Source organism: Culex quinquefasciatus, chromosome 2 (genome assembly GCF_015732765.1).
Source record: "Culex quinquefasciatus strain JHB chromosome 2, VPISU_Cqui_1.0_pri_paternal, whole genome shotgun sequence".
Lineage (NCBI taxonomy): Eukaryota > Metazoa > Arthropoda > Insecta > Diptera > Culicidae > Culex > Culex quinquefasciatus.
The window spans coordinates 207,911,319-207,930,733 of NC_051862.1; the positions used below are offsets into that span (position 1 = coordinate 207,911,319).

At 32.6% G+C, this 19,415-nt stretch overlaps 2 protein-coding genes across 4 annotated transcripts in view; one reads left to right on the plus strand and one right to left on the minus strand.

Moving 5' to 3' along the window:
* Positions 1 to 132: 132 nt before the first annotated feature.
* Positions 133 to 12,209, plus strand: LOC119766597 (G-protein coupled receptor 143-like). The gene is made up of 5 exons (XM_038251479.1): positions 133 to 994; positions 6,021 to 6,469; positions 6,529 to 6,856; positions 6,920 to 7,030; positions 11,858 to 12,209. Exons 1-5 carry the CDS (start codon positions 845 to 847, stop codon positions 12,026 to 12,028), a joined length of 1,209 nt encoding a protein of 402 aa, XP_038107407.1. The 5' UTR covers positions 133 to 844; the 3' UTR covers positions 12,029 to 12,209.
* The window catches only part of LOC6053703 (THO complex subunit 2), a 26,455-nt gene continuing 19,246 nt past the window's right edge, over positions 12,207 to 19,415 (minus strand). For 2 of the 3 annotated variants that reach the window (XM_038251477.1, XM_038251476.1), the window contains exons 8-10: positions 16,817 to 16,993; positions 16,619 to 16,747; positions 12,207 to 12,899 (exon numbers count right to left, since the gene is read on the minus strand). In XM_038251477.1, coding sequence (XP_038107405.1) covers positions 12,786 to 12,899; positions 16,619 to 16,747; positions 16,817 to 16,993 — 420 coding nt within the window. In that variant the 3' untranslated portion in view covers positions 12,207 to 12,785. The remainder of the gene's footprint in view (positions 12,900 to 16,618; positions 16,748 to 16,816; positions 16,994 to 19,415) is intronic. The other variant, XM_038251478.1, reaches the window with a different exon arrangement.

A 19,415-nucleotide genomic window follows, 5' to 3' on the forward strand; every position in this document is an offset into this window, starting at 1 on the left:
ACGTGTTCACCCACTCTACTCGCGCTCCCGTGCACGCATGACTGGGTCCTTCCGCACTTTGCAACTCCTGGTTTGAACTCGGCAGTTGTCGTTTGTCCAGCGTGTGAGAGACAGGTATGCGGTAGACGGGTCTTCATGAAGCGGAGTCATCACTGTAGTTGAACCAGGCAGTTCAATGTCACGTCGCCGATTGAAGAAAGTACCTACTACTGCTGGCTGATAACCGGGAGAGACAGAACAAAACAAAACAGCCGGCAATCGTTATCAGGCAGAGTACTCAGCGAGGTAGTCGGTAGCAATTAGGATTAGCACAACAAGTCAAGTCTTGAAGAAGTTGCTAAGTATAACTCGGCGAATAAGTAGAATTCTGGAGCACGAGTAGTGAAGCCGAAACCCGAATCCACCGGCCAGGCAGAAGCTTATCAACTGCGTAATCCAATGAATGCGTCATGCACATCGAGAAGAGCTGAGGCGACATCTACGACAACGAGTCTCGGTGAAGCCAAGTGAATGGAGAGGAGATGTGCGCTCAGTGAGTGATAAGAGACCACTTTGGGCGGAGGTCTGCCCGCGAGTTTGGTCCGTACTAAACATAAAGAAGCATAAAAAGTGGTATTTGATTAGCCCAGAATTATGTAAAGAGTCCAAACAAAAAAGTTTTGAAGTGATAACTTGAAGAGATTAGTCTCGTTGCTTCCGTGACTTGGGAAGAGCCTCATCCGATCCCAGAATGACTTGGTCCGTGAAACAGTGCGAACATGAAACCTGACGACGTCCAGCTCAGCTGAAGTTTGCGTGTAATAGTTGGGCAAGGTCGTAAGGAAGAAGAACAAGTGTTACAGTGATGGCCGACCCAACGATCCAGACGTTCTGCTGCCACAACCGGATCCGGTCACCGCCGGCGGTGAAGCTCATGGACGAGTTCAACACCGACGGCTACATTGTGGTGTGCATCGTGTCTTCCTTTTTCGGAATAGCCGGAGCAATCTACCAGGTAATGGGATACGCCTCACCCTATACTACATGCTTGCAGTAGAAGGAAGAACACGTGGTAATGTTTCAAGGGATATCGACTTTCGGAAGTTTAAACTTGATTAATGGTGAAGGGTCATCATTAGGACACCACCTAAAAGTGCACTTGAATTCGGTGGTTTTCCGGTTTATTGTGCTCAGTGTTATTGTGTGCGAGTTTATAGCCGGTTTCATTATCACACTTTTTGTTTGTCTTTATTCGAGCTGACTGTCGCAGCGGTCAGAACAGCAGTGACGTGAATCCCGACAAATGTCGCGCAGCACCTTTTCTTTAATGGAATTTCGGGGTATGTGTGTATTTATTTAAACTTCATCATCATTTCTGCTTAATTTATCTAGCAAGAAATATTTATGTAAAAATTTCTAAATAGTTTTCAAAATTAATCGATAATTTGCTTACATTATTAATTTTTTAAAGTAAACCAAACCAAAGAAGCTATTTTGTGTCATTGGTTCACCCATACAAGTTTCCATACAATTTTGGCAGCTGTCCATACAAACATGGTACGTACATGTTCAAACAGCTGTAACTTTGGAATGAATTTTCTGATCAATTTGGTGTCTTCGGCAAAGTTGTAGGTATTGTTGAGGACTATTGAGAAAAACCCGATTTAATATCACCAGAGGTGAAATAGTGCCTTTCTTACAAAATGTTGAAACTCCGAGAAATATATTGGAGCAATTATTTTTTCAGAAACATAATGATACCATCCAGTGAGAATTTTACCTTAAGCTTCGAATATTTTTAGGCTGAACCTCAAATGCCATTTTTTAAATTTCAGAAGTACATTATTTGTCGCAAGATATTTAAATTTAATTAAGAAAAACATATTGGATTGACATTATAAAAAAAGGGTACTCAGTCTTAATTGTTAGTCTATGATTAACGTTAAAAAATATGTATCGCTATTGCACTTTGTCGATCAATTATGAGAAGCCAGAAAGAACACTTTCACGCGCAGCGTAAAACGCGCAAGCGTAAAAGCGCTGGCGTTGAAGATTCGACTTGACGACTTGTCGAGCTTTGGATCGAGAATGGGCTGGGACTTTGAATTTGATGTTCAGTTTACGATTTTGTATAAATTCAAAAATTTAATAGGAAAAAATAGGGTAAAAATAAGACGAAAAACACTAAAATTGCTATATCTCTGGAAATACATTTTGGAAAAGCTTCAAATTTTGGGCCCAAAAAGTTTATGGCGCATGTTTTCGAATGGCTTTTTGTTTGAAACTGAATTCTTTAAATTTGATAGTGTTATCTGTAAAATAGTCCAAAAAATACCTCTAAAAATGGCTTTGACCACAAAAATTGTGGGTTTTACGAGCGGTTTTCCAGTGATGGAAGACACAAATTTTTATGAGCGGATACAGACATCGCTCATGTATTTCAGAAAAGAGCTCTCAAAATCAGACTTTGAGTTCCGGGTTTCGGGCCAAAATTCAATCGAAAGAGCACATCTAAACCTTCAATTTAGTAATAGGATTTTTTCCTGGGACGAATCCTCGCCGTGCACGAATTTTTTAAGATTTCTGAAAAAAAGCGTTTTTCCAAAAGCAAACCTTAAACCTTTCTTTTGTAAGAAAGGCAAAAATAGGTACATGGAAAAATTGCAGATTTCTTAACTTTTTTTTTTTCAACTTTTTTTCACAAAAACGCAATCCCCCCCCCCCCCTCGAGATTTTTTTATATGTTTTAGGGGACAAAAACTCGCAACTTTTAAGCCATAGAGAAACAGTTTTTTGAAAAAATAGTGATTTTTGCAAAAAAAAAAAATGCAAAAACAAATTTGACGTAATTTTTTTTATGTTAAATTGAATTTCCAATCGAAAAGTACTTTACAGATTCTTTGATAAAGGGCTCTACTTTCAAGGTATAGCCACCGAAAGTTTGATTTTAGCGAAATATTTGAAGTTTTTCGATTTTTTAAAATAGTGACCATGATTGATTATTTCTATTTTTTTAAAGTTCAGAAAATTTGCTATGAAATTCTCTAAGAGACATTGAAGATTGGACCTCGGGTTGCTGAGATACAGCCGCTTTAAGGAAAAGAAACAGGAAAATTGAAGTTTTCTAAGTCCCACCATTTCCTAATGTCGATATCTCAGTAACTAATGGTCCGATTATCAATGTTAAAACATGAAACATTCGTGACATTTTTTAAGCTTTTCGAAAACAAATTTTTTTAATTTTTTTTAATCAAGACTATTTGTATGGACAGCTGCCAACATTGTATGGAGACTTATATGGGTGAACCAATGACACAAAATATCTACTTTGGTCATAGAGAAGGCCCCACCAAAGTTTGAGCCAAATAAAAAAATACAAAAAATAAAAATGGTCGAAATCGGCCAATTTCGTAGAGAGCTGCTCAGTAGGCTTCTGTGAATAATTCTAAAATATTAATAAGAACACATAAATTATTTAATATCTCAGAATCAAAAATATTTACGTTTCTTTGTTATTTTTTATTTCGAACAAGTGTTATTGTTATCATATCTGTAACGCTTTGATTAATTTTGAATTTATTTTTTTTATTTTGTAGGTATTGTTGAGGAATATTCAGAAAATATAAGCAATCGAAAAAAAATTCGTTTTTTTATTAACTCTATTTTCCAAAATACGTATTTTTTTACTGTCGAGATTTTTTGAGCCTTAGAGAACAATGGTCATAAATTCTGCCACCGAGTTATGATTTTTTGAAAAAATAATGAATTTTGGAAAAAAAATCCAAGTTTCATGCAACTTTTTTTTAAACAGTCGTCAAATTTTCCGAACTTTTCGAAAAAAGATCTGATAATTTTTGAATCAAGAATAACATTATAAAAGGGCCAAACATTCAATATAACGCCCTTCTAAAATATAAGTATTGATTAAAAAAACAAAGTATTGTTTTCGAAAAGATCGAAAAATTTCACAAGTGTTTCATATTTTAACATTGAAAATCGGACCAGATATCGACATTACATATAAAATGGAGGGTTGTTTGAGGAAGACTTAGAAAAAATAAATTTAAGCCGCTGTATCTCAGCAACCAGAGGTCCAAAGTCTCTTAGATAATTTATAGCTAATTTTCTGAACTTTAAAAAAATATTTTCAGAAATGGTCACTCATAGTCACTATTTTTAAAAATCGAAAAACTTCAAATATTTCGCTAAAATCAAACTTTCAGTGGCTATATCTTGAAAACGGAGCCCTACATAAAAAAACCGGTGAAGTACTTTTCGATTGCAAATATAACTTAACATTAAAAATTAGGTCAAAAATAGTTTTTATGAAATTCCGCTTTTTTCAAAAAACATCATTTTTTCAAAAAGTCATAACTCGGTGGCAGAATTTTTGACCATTCTTCTCTATGGCTCAAAAGTTGCGGGGTTTTGTCCCCTAAAACATTTGGACGTATTTTGGAAAATTGAGTTTTTGTGAAAAATTTTTATTTTTTTCGTGTGCCTGTTTTTTCTGAATGTTTCTCAACAATATCTACAACTTTGCCGAAGACACCAATCAGATCATGATCAGATAATTAATTCAAACGTTACAGATTTTCAAATTTTCACGTACCATTTTTGTATGGACAGCTGCCAACATTGTATAAGGACTTTAATGGGTGAACCAATGGCACAAAAAAAGCTTCTTTGGTCATAGGAAAGGTTCCACAAAGTTTGAGCCAAATCAAAATATAAAAAATACAAATGGTCGAAATCGGCCGATTTCGTAGAGAATTGCTCATTTCTGAAACTGTGTAACTATATTTTTTCCTTGCAATTTTGGCCCGGTTAATTAGAATCTGACAAATAGTCAAAATATTTATTTTTAATCATATTTTGTATTTCTACTTGAAATAATCATATCAAGAGTTTTTTTTTAAGTCCTATTAGGTATGGAATTCCTTTTCAAATAAAACTCAAGATATAAACCCACAAGAACCCAAAATAAGACCAAACATAAAAATGTTTCAACTTCGGGCCTTTTAAGGGCAAATTCAGACTCAGCTGGCAAAAATACACGGCCAAACATATAATTGGAAAATTTTGTTATTTCGTTAGGGTGGCACCGTGCACTTTTCCCTTGAAATTTCGAGATTTTCAAAAATAATTATGACCTAGTTTAAAGATTGATGTCACTGAGATTGTTTTGTGTTTGCTTTGATAAATTTCCACTTGGCTTGTTTTTCGAGATATTTGATTTGAAAATTGCAAGGTCAATGCAAATTTTATTTCAAAAAATTCTCAAAAAATCAGGGAATCAAACAAAAATAGTTATTGGTAAAAAAAATAAATTTTCAACGAAAAAAACTTGCTCAATTGTTTGACACTCTTTAAAATACACTGCACAAAGTAAATTTGTCTATTTTTTTATTGAATAGGGTACAGATCGGAAAAAGAAAGACATTTTGAAATGTGGACTCTTTTATTGTTTTAGCAAAAGTATTAAAAAAATTCAACAATTTCATGATTTTTACAAAGTTTTTAAAATCATTATATTTTTAAAGTATTGAAATTGTACTTCAACGAAATTACAAAAAATCAACTTAGAAAGTATAAATAAATTTTCAATCGAAAACACAACTTTTTTGAATGCGTCGTTTTCATTATCCATTCTTGGGTTAATTTATTATAAAGATTAGCAAATGTTTGGATTTTTAACAGTGTCAGTTTTCTTGGAGTGTTTTTGTTTTCAAATAACTCAAAAAATTCTCCATAATTTTCCTCAGTTGCCTAAATATAGCGAAGAATTTAAATTAGGAAACAATAAATTTAATAGAAATTTAAAATTGAGCATATGGTATCGATCAGGTCAACATTTGTATTTTTTGACCTAAAAATTTAATATTAACTGAAAAAATTTGAACATTTAAAATATTTGCAATTACTTATTTTTAATGTTGAAAATCGGCCCATTGACTGAGATGTCAATGAAATAGTCAAAATCGTAATAAAAATAAGTAAGACAGGTTTAAAAATGCTGTAATTGTACAATGTACACTTAGATCTGGATCCGCAACGAGGCCACCCCGAGTCAGCCGGTCTTCCCACGACGTCGCCACGGCACAACCAGTGGTCCTTCCAGCATAAACACAGCGACCTCGTCCGGCCACAGCACCGGTCGCAGCATCATCGTGTGGTTGGCCGTTGCCGATCTTTGTGCCTCGCTGGGGGTGTTCCTGAGGTCTGCGCTGTGGAAGTACATCAGCAACGTGATTCCACCGGACAGCGATCGGGACGACACGACGAACGTGATCTTCTGTGCGGTTTCTTCGGCGTGGATTCAGTATTTCTACATGTGCACCTGGCTGTGGACGCTTTGCTACGCGATCAACGTGCGGAGAACGCTGAGCGGGTATGGTGTTGCGTTGAGGACGTACCACGCGTACGTTTGGAGTATATCGGCGCTGCTGACGGGGGTTGGACTGTCGGTGCTGTACATTCCGGATGCAGAGTAAGAATTACCTACATGATTCACCCTACAATCTACAATGAACTCCTCTTCCCTTTCAGCTGTCACAACGTGCACGATGTGGCCAGTGCCTATCTGCGGATCCTTCCCAACTACCTCATGACGTACGGGCCCATGGTGACGGTGATGATCGTCAATCCGGTGCTGTACTTTAGCGCCTCGAAGGAGGTCGATCGGCAGCTGGTGGCTCGGTACAGTCAGATGACCTCGACCGAGCGGGATCTCATGACCAAGTTCAAGATGAAGTTTTCGCTGATCAACTTTGTGTACTATCTGTGCTGGCTTCCGAATCTGTTGAACGGCGTGATAATTTGGACGATGTGGTTCAGGTTGCCGTTCCGGACGATCGTCACAATATGGTATATTATGGTAAGCTTTGACACTTGGCATTGAAAAAGAGGAAGATCTTTAGGAAATTGTTTTAATTTCTAGGCCATAACGAATCCTCTACAAGCGTTCTTCAACGCATTAGTGTACCAACGGTGGAATTGCACTTGGCGAATACGACTCGATCCAGAGGACAGTCAAACGGCGGAAAACAGGGTAAGATATTTTCTGGCGTTCAATAATTAAAAAAATGCAAAATGAAATCAATGTTAAGTAATTATAAATACAAAAATTGTCAAGCAGTACAAATTTTAAAATAGAAAAATGTCTTTTTACAACATTGCAACAAATACTCACATTATATTTGCATTGTTAACATTTTTTAATAAGTTCCATGCAAATCTAATTGAGATATTTTGAGAAGATAAAAAACTCAAACAAATCAGAGCTAATAAAAAATGTCATTGTAAAGGTCTAAAAACAAACTTAAAAATTTAAGCCTTTCAAATTCATATTCAACTAAGCACAGTTACACAATTCCGGAGGATATTTGAACAAATTCTCATGATATCTTCCCTTATCATAAATTTGAGTTGAATAATAAAATGAAAAATTAAATAAAACTGCTGTTCTGATCTGATGCTCTGTTATATATAAATATTTTGAATTTGCAAAAATAACGCATTTAGTTGGCATTTCAGGGTTGTTACGGGAGAGTCGAAAAAAAAATCCGCGCCGACCTAAAATCCGAAACCGCGCGAAATCCACGCCATATAAAAAAATATCGCGATCAACATTTATGAAATTTTATTTTTTTATGAAGAAAAACTAATTCAGAAAGTATTTGATTAAAAAACACGTTTTATGTTTAAAGGCTCCAAAAGAATGAGAGCAATAAATCCATTAAAAAAAATCCTCAAGAGACGTTCAAGGCAAGGGTCATGAAAAAAAAATCTTTAAAATAGAAAATACAATATTTAAAAACCTAAAAAAATAACTTCAAAAATATAACCTCAAAATGAAATCAAAATCTAAAATTATAATATGATAAAATTTTAAATTTCGAATGTTCAAAATCTAAGAATTTTTATACAGTTTGTAATCCAAAATCCTCGCTAAAATTTCACTCCGAAAGAAATTTAATTTTCGATATTTAAAATAATGTCTTCTCATAATTTCAAAATCTCTTACATAAAATAGGACTTCAAAAATTGTGGAATTCAAGAACTGAGAAATTAAAAATAAAAACATTTAAGAATTTAAGAATTTAAGAATTTATGAATTTAAGAATTTAAGAATTTAAGAATTTAAGAATTTAAGAATTTAAGAATTTAAGAATTTAAGAATTTAAGAATTTAAGAATTTAAGAATTTAAGAATTTAAGAATTTAAGAATTTGAGAATTTGAGAATTTAAGAATTTAAGAATTTAAGAATTTAAGAATTTAAGAATTTAAGAATTTAAGAATTTAAGAATTTAAGAATTTAATAATTTAAGAATTTAAATATTTAAGAATTTAATAATTAAGGATTTTAGAATTTAAGAATTTCAGAATTTATAAGCTTAAGAATACTAAAATTATTTTAGACTTGTTTTTTTTCTATATCGTTTTGAATTTGATATTTTTTAGTTTTTTTAAATTTTGAATTTTCAAATTTTCGATTACCAAAATTTTTGGTATTTTAAATTTCAGATCGCTAAAATTTTGAATTTCGAAATTTCAGATTTTTTTCAATAACGATTTTAGAAATTTCGAAAAAAATAATACCTATGTATTTCGATTTTTGTTTTTTAGAATAAAAACTATTAAAACATTTGTTTTCGATTTTTTTAATTTCTGAAGCTTTGAATTTGGAATGTTCTGATAATAAAAAGATTTATTTTCGCCAAAAATGTTTAAATTTAGAAAAAAAAATATTCCTACCGATCAAATTCCATTTCAAAATTCGAAAGTGGAGGCCAGTTTCTGTTACGTCCAATCAAGCTTATATTTGGCGCCCACCAGAACAAGCCCCAATAATAGTTTTTGTTACACATTCTAATGTCTATATCTTCGGGAAAAGTTTGTAATATTTGATTTACAAAATTAAAAATTGAATAAATCCAGTATAAAATTAAAAATAAATAAGGTTAAAAATCATTACTCAAAACTCAAAAGAAATTGAATATTCAGAGCCGGAGATGTTAAGAAATATCAAGAAACATATAAAAAATAATTTCTACATAATCTTCATCTTCATTTTTCGACGTTTCGTACTAAGAAAATACAAAAAAACATTTTCAGAAGAAAATTCAATTAATAGTCAGGACCCGGAGCCTGCAATCCCCGTTACAGTTTATATGAAATTCCAATAAGAATGTAACAGAAAAATCAGGCTTCGGGTCCAGACTGTTAATAAAAATTATGAAATTCTTGCACTCAAAGGAAAAAAGAAATTATCGCAATTCCTGATAATATTTTTCTTAATAACATGAAAGTAATTCTATCTCTCTCGATTAATTTATTTATCAAAATTGCCATCAGCGCGAAATCCGCGCCTGAGCAAAATTAGCGAGCAAATACGCGTCAGATCCGCGCGAAACGCGCCATCCGCGCGATCCGCGCCGTCCGTAACAACCCTGCATTTAGTTTGGAAATTACATAAATTTTAATCATATTGCATTCGATATACTGTTGTTCTACGCATAATTGTCCCATGTCAGTTTTGGATGATTTTGAATTTATGACATTTTTAAGTTTAGTCTGATGTGTACTTTAAGAAAAACACAAAAAATCTGGTACTTTGTTCGGAAACTCATTAAAAACAACACCAAGTCTGTTTGTCCCATCGTTAAACTTCTACGCATAATTGTCCCATCAAGGATTTTCTTACGCGGAATCATTACTTTTACTAAGCGGCATGTCTTGTTTACCTGTTGTATAGCAAGAGAATCACAAATAAGGGTGATAAACTACTAACTGGGGCGATTAGGGACACATAGGGCTCATAGGAACCCACGGGACAATTATGCGTAGAAACACAGAAATCGGTCGAAAAATTTCAATCGCGTTTTTCTCAGTTGCACTTTTTTGAACATGGGACAATTATGCGTAGAACGGCAGTATAGTAATAAGGCACGTTATTAAAATCTAAAGCCAGATTTTGTAGCTTGAACAGAATTAAGGAAACTTGAGGGAAACTTCACAAAAAAAAATATTTAATTTACAGGCAGTTAAGTTCTATAATTTCAAAAATTCCTAATAACAGAATTGTTATATATAAGAAAAGAAAAAAAAATCTAGATTTTTTTTTGAACAGGTGATACACATATGAAACACAATAGCTTATAGAACCATTTTTGCCTTCCTCACCTTACTGAGGAAAGGCTATAAAATCACTCGGAAAATGAACTTTTTAATTAGACCTCCTTGGCCTACCTTCATTTGTACATATCGACTCAGAATCACCAGCTGAGCAAATGTCTGTGTGTTTGGCTGTATGTAGACATGTGTACCAAATCAATGTCACTGGAATATCTTGGCACAGGCTCAACCGATTTTGGCCGGAAAGGTTTTAATCGATCCGTCTTAACGTCTCCTAAGTTGCTATTTAAATTCATGCAGTTTTATCATGTATTTAAGAAGTTATGTTAAAAAAACTGTTTCATATTAAATGAAAATAATGGTAAAAAGGGTGTTTTTTTCATGAAACCCTCACATGTTATATATTTTAAAAAGCATATGAGAAGACCTTTTGAGTGGAGTTAGAATTTTCAAGATCTTACTTACCTATTTTAAATTACAAGCAGTTTAAAAAATGATCTGAATTCACATAACCTCAACTGGTCGGGTCTGATCGCCACGAAAAAGCTGTGTAGAGGGATGTCATTTCCCCAAAGGCCGTGTCTGTAATATCTTGACAAAAAGTCTGTTGGTAGTCCGTTTTTTTACTCATCGCTTATTTTTATTAGGACCTCTTAGGTGCTGCGAACGTTAGGGGAGATCCATAAACATGTGGACACTTTAGGCGGGATGGAATCACTATAAATGAGAGGAAGGCACCAGCCACCTAAGGGTGGATTAAGTAACGTTTTTTTTATATAGATTTCAATGTAAAATAAAAAAAAAACAAATTTTAGAAAAAATAATGATCGACTTTTTAGAATTAAAAAAAATAATTCGAAATTCCTGGAATTTTGAAATTTTGTAGGTCGTTAATTTGAAAATAATGAATTCTTTTACACTATTAAATTTTGAAATCGGAAATTTAAAAATAAAAATGATTATTCAATAATCCAGAAAAAAAATCAAAAATTATTACGTTAAAAAATCATCCTTTCAAAATTTCTAAAATTTAAAAATGGTTGATTAATTGATTTTTTTGAATTATTTAAAAGTAATATAATTTTGAAATTAATGAATTTCTAATTTCTTTCGGTTTCCAAAATGTTTGGTCTAATCTAATTGGTTTAACAAACATCAACCAGAAAACAAACACCCTGAAAATAATAAAGAATTCTTTAATTTAAAATCCAGAAATTTTATAATAAAATAACTAAAAAATTTCAATGCTTTAAATTTAAAAGTTAAAATTTAATTTGAAAGTAATTTCATTATAAAATTTATAAATTATTTTTTTCGGATATTTAAATTTTCAATTTTTTAATTTGAAGAATTACAATTAACAAAATCATTTTTTTGGTTTAAAAAATTAATAAAATAAGGTAATGGATTCAAAAATTTAAATACATTTCTTACCCGATTGTCCAAAGTCTTCGCCTAGATTTCACACCAAATCAAGCAAAACAATGTAAATCGACCCAATTTTTTTCTTCAAGTTTAACAGTTTGCAAAAAATTCATCTAATTTTCCTTGGGCAGTGTGCCCAAACAATATTTATTAATTTTATATATTATTAAGAATTTTTTTTAAATGGAACTAATTTTCAAACGAAGAATTTGAACATTAGATGTCGCATTGATCTTTATAAATTTACAAATATAAAATTTCAAAAAAATCTTACCTCATATTTACCTCCTTTCAACTCCCTATCCCCATTTTCAGCGCCGAACCCACCGCTCACTCGGCCCATCCGAGGTCACTCCGCTGCTCCAGTCCCAGGTGTTCCAAGGCGCCACCTCCTCGTCGCGCTCCACGATTCGACTGTTTCCGGACTCGGACGCCGAGCTCATCCCAAAACCCACCCGGAGCATCAACTCGTGCACCCTAGTCTAAGACCCAGCGGAATCTCACCAATCCAAAACTACTTACTTACTTAGCTGCTGCCAGACAATCAAACACAAATTAGCTGTTAGAGGGGTTTGAGATGCGCGTGTGACAACTGCCATCTGGTGATAGTGTTTTTTTTTACTTTCTTTTTAGTTCTAGTTACGAATAAAGCGACAAGTTTTAGCAATGTTTACGTCTGCGTTGGTTTTCCTTTATTTTTGTTTCTGATTGAATGATTCCGAAAAATGAACAGCAAAGAAAAGAAAGAATGAAAATTGACATCTACTACACAGCTCAAAATGTAAATGATTCTTTGTTTGCAGTCACACAATTGGTTTCTCGTCATTCGTCATTCACACACAGTCTCGCACTCAACAGCTAAGCAAAGTCTGCCGCGGGTAGATTGTATTCGATTTTGTTGTTTTCATTCCTGATGCTACTGATGCTATTGCTACTGCTGGTCGTAGAGGTTACTTAACACAAATAAAGGGCTGTTTGAACTGTTCCGTTCTGAGAATTTGCTTACTTAAGAGGTCATCTTTAGTGCAAAAAAAAAATATTACCGACAACTGTTAAAGTGTAAATGTTTGAACTAAAAAAAATGTGGGTCATTCCAAGCAAAATAAAAAAAAAATACGATGGAAGGTTATTTCATTCGTCTGTAAAGTTAGCAGATTTCTGTTTGTTTGTGTACTCTACTACTCTGTCATCTAGAAAATAATGATTTCTGTGTGTTTGTTACTACTTCTAATAAAATAGTTGCTCAGTATCCGGACCTCGTGCGGGACGACTTGGTCAGATACTGCTTCTCGCTGCGATCGAGCCGATCGTGCGAACGCTCCCGGTGATCCCGGCTGCTAAACTGCGGGGATTTTTCCTGGAAAAAAAGAAAGTGATTATGCGACTTTATCCATCTGTCACTTTACTGGAAACTTAAGCTAGTAAAAAATGATTAATTAAAGTAATGTTTATTATTCAGAATGTCAAACGACCGTACCTTAAATGCCATAAAGTAACAATCGGCCGAAAATTTGAAGACAGAATTTTCAAAAGCAGTAAAATAAATTGCAGAAAATTTTAATGGCAGAAAATTCTTTTGCCAAAAACTTTTAACTGCAAACAAAAAGTTGGTTAAAAAATTCAACTGGCAGAATTTTTTTAACGTCAAACATTTTTTTAGGCAGAAAATTAAGCTTCCAGTAAAAAATAAAGGGCAGAAATTTGAACTTTTTGAAAAAAAATAGGCAGAGAGTTAAACTGGCAGAAAATTATTTAGGCAAAAAATTATTTAGATAGAAAATTAAACTGGTTTAAAATTTAAAGGGCAAAAGTTTAACTAGCAGAAAATTTTGCTGGTAGAACATTTTTTAGACAGCAAGTTAAACTGGAAGAGAATTTTAAGCGCTTTTGCCTTGATAATTTTTAAGCCTTCTGCCTTGACTGGCAGAAAAATCTTCAGAAATAAAGTTTAACTGCCAGAAAATTCTTTAGACAGAAAGTTAAACTGGTTGAAAATGTAAAAGGCAGAAAGTAAGACTGGCAGTAAATTCAAAGCTCACAAAATTCTTTAGGTGGAACATAATATTTGCAGAAATTTGTAAATGGGGTAATTCTCTACCAACTCACACGAAATCGGGAAAAATTGCCCCGACCCCTCTTCGATTTGCGTGAAACTTTGTCCTAAGGGGTAACTTTTGTCCCTGATCACGAATCCGAGGTCCGTTTTTGATATCTCGTGACGGAGGGCGGTACGACCCTTCCATTTTGAACATGCGAAAAAGAGGTGTTTTTCAATAATTTGCAGCCTGAAACGGTGATGAGATAGAAATTTGGCATCAAAGAGACTTTTATGTAAAATTAGACGCCCGATTTGATGGCGTACTCAGAATTCCAAAAACGTATTTTCATCGAAAAACAATAAAAAGTTTTAAAATTCTCCCATTTTCCGTTACTCGACTGTAAAATATTGGAACATGTCATTTTATGGGAAATTTAATGTACTTTTCGAATCTACATTGTCCCAGAAGGGTCATTTTTCATTTAGAACAAAATTTTTCATTTTAAAATTTCGTGTTTTTCTAACTTTGCAGGGTTATTTTTAGAGTGTAGCAATGTTCTACAAAGTTGTAGAGCAGACAATTACAAAAATTTTGATATATAGACATAAGGGGTTTGCTTAAAACATCACAAGTTATCGCGATTTTACGAAAAAGTTTTGAAAAAGTTACTTTTGCGTTTCTCTTTGTTTCGTCGTCCGTGTCTGTCGCGGGTGACCATGAACGGCCATGATCGATGACGACCAACTTTTTAAAACTTTTTTCGTAAAATCGTGATAACTTGTGATGTTTATAAGCAAACCCCTTATGTTTATATATCAAAATTTTGTAATTGTCTGCTCTACAACTTTGTAGAACATTGTTACACTCTAAAAATAACCCTGCAAAGTTAGAAAAACACGAAATTTTAAAATGAAAATTTTGTTCTAAATGAAAAATGACCCTTCTGGGACAATGTAGATTCGAAAATACATTAAATTTCCCATAAAATGACATGTTCCAAAATTTTACAGTCGAGTAACGGAAAATGGGAGAATTTTTAAAACTTTTTAGTGTTTTTCGATGAAAATACGTTTTTCGAATTTGATTACGCCATCAAATCGGGCGTCTAATTTTACATAAAAGTCCCTTTGACACCAAATTTCTATCTCATCACCGTTTCAGGCTGCAAATTATTGAAAAACACCTCTTTTTTCGCATGTGCAAACCGCCCCTCCGTCACGAGATATCAAAAAACGGACCTCGGATTCGTGATCAGGGACAAAAGTTACCCCTTAGGACAAAGTTTCACGCAAATCGAAGAGGGGTCGGGGCAACTGCTGTGTGAGTTGGCGGAGAATTACCCAATGCAGAAAACTCTTTAGGCAGAAAGTTTAACTGGCAGGATTTTCTTTAGGCAGAGAATTTAACCGGTTGACAACTCAAAGGGCAGAAATTTGTTAAGGCAGAAATTCAAATTGGTAGAAAATTTTTTTGGCAGAACATTTTGACGGCAGAACATTTTTTAGACAGAATGTTTAACTCGTTGAAACTTTTAAATTGCTGAAAATTCTTTATGCATATTTTTAAACTTGTAGGAAATTCTTTAGGAAGAAAGTTCAACTGGTAGAAAATTGTAATGGTAGAAACTTCATTAGCCAGAGAGTTAAACTGGCAGAAATTTTTGATAGCAAGCTTTTTTATAGGCAGAAAGTCAAACTGGCAGAAAAAAAGCAGAAAATTCTTTAGGCAGAAAATTTAAATTTGTCACAAATTTTAATAGCAAAAACTTATTTTTGTAGAATGTTTAACTGGCAGAAAATTTTAATAGCAGAATTTTATTTAAGCAGAAAATTGAACTGGTTGAAAATTTAATGGGAAGAAATTTTCACTGGCAAAAAATTTTAATGGCAGAAAGTTAAACTGGTTGAAAAGTTAAAGGGCAGAAAAATCTTAGGCAGAAAGTCAAACTTGCAGATAATTTTAAAAGACGAAAATTCTTTAGACAGAAAGTTAAACTCGTTGAAAATTTTAAATTGCACAATTTTTGTATGCGGAAAGTTACACTTGCAGAAAATTCTTTAAGCAGAAAGTAAAACTGGCAGAAAATTTTAATGGTAGCACACATTTTTAAGCAGAAAGTAAAACTGGCAGATAAAAGGAAATTTTCATGGCAGAATGTTATACAGGTTTCGGCAGAAAATTTGTATGACAGAAATTGCACTAGGCAGAAAGTTAGACTGGCAGAAAATTCTTTTAACAGAAAGTGAAACATTTAGGCAGAGAATTTAACTGACACTTAATTTTAATGGCAAACAATGGTATAGGCAGAAAGTTAAACTGGCCGAAAATTTTAATGGCAAACATTTTTTATGCAGAAAGTTAAACTGGAAGGAAAATAAAGGGCGGAAAATTCTTTAGGAAGAAAATTATACTTGCGATTTTCTACGATCTATATAAAAAAGATTTCTTTTTCTGAAGTTCAGAGGTAAGCTGAATCAATAATCTTATTTTTATTTTACTCAATCAATCAAAATACTTTTTTCTGCGGTACGACCTTTCTGCCACTATTTGTTTCTGCTATAAGACTATTTTCCATTTTCAGATTCTGTCGTTTTATTATTGAAACAAAACTTTCTGCCGATTACATTTCCTACTGCCTGTTAAATTTTCTGCCATTTGGTTTTATGTTTATTGATTATTTGCGGTTAGATCATTTCTGCCATTTAACCTATTCTGCTGATTGACCTTTTTTTGCCACGTTGTTTCCTGCCGTTTGACAATCTATTCTGACATTCGAAGTTCTGCCCGTTGAGCAACTCTCATTTATTTTAACGTTGTTTTGTATTTTTAAATAATTTCGTGAAGATTTTTGAGAAACAGATTTATATTTAGAACAAAATACATTTAAAAAAATATTTGATTTCAAGTTAAAATAAATATTTTTAGAAAATTCAATGTAAAGTTCAGCAATCTTTGTTGATCTCATACTTTAGGGAATTTTGCAAGGAATTTTGTCTAGAAGCTCCAAAATAAAAGCGAAATTAAAAAAAAAACTCACCCGCAGATGGTGGTGCTTGTCACGATGGGACGGCGTCAGGTCGTCCTCCCCGTTCAGCAGATGCAATTTGGCGGCCTTTTCCTCCTCGCGGCGGCGCTTCTCCGCCAGCATAATCTCCTCGGCACGATCCTGCAAAACAAAAATCACACCAATTAGTACTCGACGCTCTTCGCCACACTTCAAGAAGCATGCATTCACCAGGATATTTACCCTCTTCCCGCGAAGTTTGCGCTCCTTGCGGAGTTCCTTTTCCTCCTCGGTGCGGTCGCGCTTGTCCTTGGTCTTGCTGCTGCGCTCCTTCTTGGACTCGGACGACGACGAGGTGGTCGACTGGAGCGTGGCCGTGGAACTGCCGTCCTCGAGGACGTGTTTGCTCTAAAATGAGGCCGAAATGGGGTGGGCGAGGGTTTTAGTAACTGTATGGGTGAGTTTATGAAAATTGCTTTCATATTTTTCACTTTTGAAAAAGGGAATAAGTGACCCGTGACCCAAGGGGGTAGTTCTAGGGGTAAATGTATGATCCTCTTATAAAATTTGGTTTATTTGAATTTTACAACACTTCGCAACACTGTTTAAAAAAGTAACAATAGAAATCGTTAGACATATGAAAAAATGTATCAAATTTCTTAAATATTTCGATAATTTCTTAGAAAAGCGTTAGAGCCTTGATATTTTTAAGAATATAATTGAAAATTGAAGTAGCAACGTTCGATAAAAGCAATTGAACAAAACTTCATTATTTTATAAATTTAACACACTTTGAAAGAAATTGATAAAACAAAAAATTTTAATGTTGAATAGCGGAAGGTAGGGCAAGTTTAAAATTATTATTTCCCGTTGGGGCAAGAGAAACAATGCATGAAACATCAAAGTTGCATTGCATTGTTGCATCCACCAAAGCATTTACCGCATTGATCTCACAAAAAAAAAACTGTGGTAGAAAAGTATCCACCGCGATCAATGTTTGACAGTTCGACGCCAACGAATTAATTCAAGAAAATTTACGGCGGTTAACCAAAATCAAATTAACAATGCAACTCAAGTTTATTTGCTGTCAGCTGCACTGTTATCACTTAAGCAGGTATTAGACTATGACAAACAACCAAACAACGTGTTTGACGGTTTGCAGCACACTCCCAAACAACTCAAAATGTATGCGAACAAATGCAGGCTAACTGCCAACCTGCTAAAAAGTTCGAGTTTGTTTGTTTGTCATAGTCTAATACCTGCTTTAGAAACATCAGATTAGAATGTATTTCAATTTTTTTTTTATTTTTTGAAGGTATAATAATCTCTTACAAATAATTTGATCGTTTTTTTTTTTCAACAAAACTTAATGGTTTAGTAGTTAAATAGTTAATTTTCATTTTAATTGCTATATTTTGTAAGGACATGAATAATTTATATATGTTTGACGTGATCTATAAAAACAATAGCTTACTAATTTTTAACTGAAATTAACCCTAAAATGGCTACAAACTGAGTACGAAGCTCGGAAGAAACGTGACCAACAAAATTTAAACATTATTTTCGTAAAATAAAAAAAAATGATTTTAAATGATATTTAAATATTTAGATTTTTTAAACATAAAACTTATCTTTTTCTGAAGCATGAGCATGAGAGACCACCCATGGTTGTCAATAAAAATTATCTTTTTCGGAATTCTATTTTTTTAAACAATCTAAAAAAATGTTGCTTATTTTTTACTGAAATTAATCCTCAAATAACAATAAGCTAAGTTCGGAGCTCGGAAAGAACGCGGCCAATAATCGCGCATTCTTTTCGTAAATTTTTAAATTTAGAGATACCTTATTTTGAAAGTTTTGAAAAATTATTTTTTTAGCAATTAAATATTCAAATTAATAAACATATTTTGAAATATATTTTTTATTGTAAACATATTAGAATTATTTTTTTATTTATTGCTTTAAAAAATTTTATATGTGAATTTTTTTAATATCTTTTTTAAATTTTGAAGTTAAGAAATTTTTAATTCTTATTTTTTCAATTTTAAATTGCATTTAAATTTTAAAATTCTTTTATTTTCCCATTTCCAATTTAAATTTTTAAAATAAAATATTTTTTAGCTAAAACTAGAAGTTTTGAATTAGAATTTATTGATTATTTAATTTTTTTTAGCGTGAAATTCTTGAAGATTTGGATTTTTTTATATTAATTTTTGAATATAAGAATATTAAATATTTAAATCATAGAAATTTTAAAAATGTAGGTATAAAAATTTATGGATTTTATTTATTTTTTTATTTAATATTTAAATATTTAGATTTTTTAAACATAAAACTTATCTTTCTCTGGAGCATGAGCATGAGAGACCACCCATGGTTGTCAATAAAACTTATCTTTTTCTGAATTCTATTTTTTAAACAATCTAAAAAATGTTGCTTATTCCTTACTGAAATTAATCCTCAAATAACAATAAGCTGAGTTCGCAGTTCGGAAAGAACGCGGCCAATTAAAGTCGCGCATTCTTTTCGTAAATTTTTAAATTTAGAGATATCTGATTTTGAAAGTTTTGAAAATTATTTTTTTAGCAATAAAATATTCAAATTAATAAACATATTTTAAAATATATTTTTTATTGTAAACATCTTAGAACTATTTTTTTATTTGATACTTTAAAAAAATTGATATGTGAATTTTTTAAATATCTTTTTTTAAATTTTGAAGTTTAGAAATTTTTTAATTCTAAAAATTTTTAAATTCTAAATTGCATTTAAATTTTAAGATTCTTTTATTTTCCCATTTCCGATTTAAATTTTTCAAATAAAATATTTT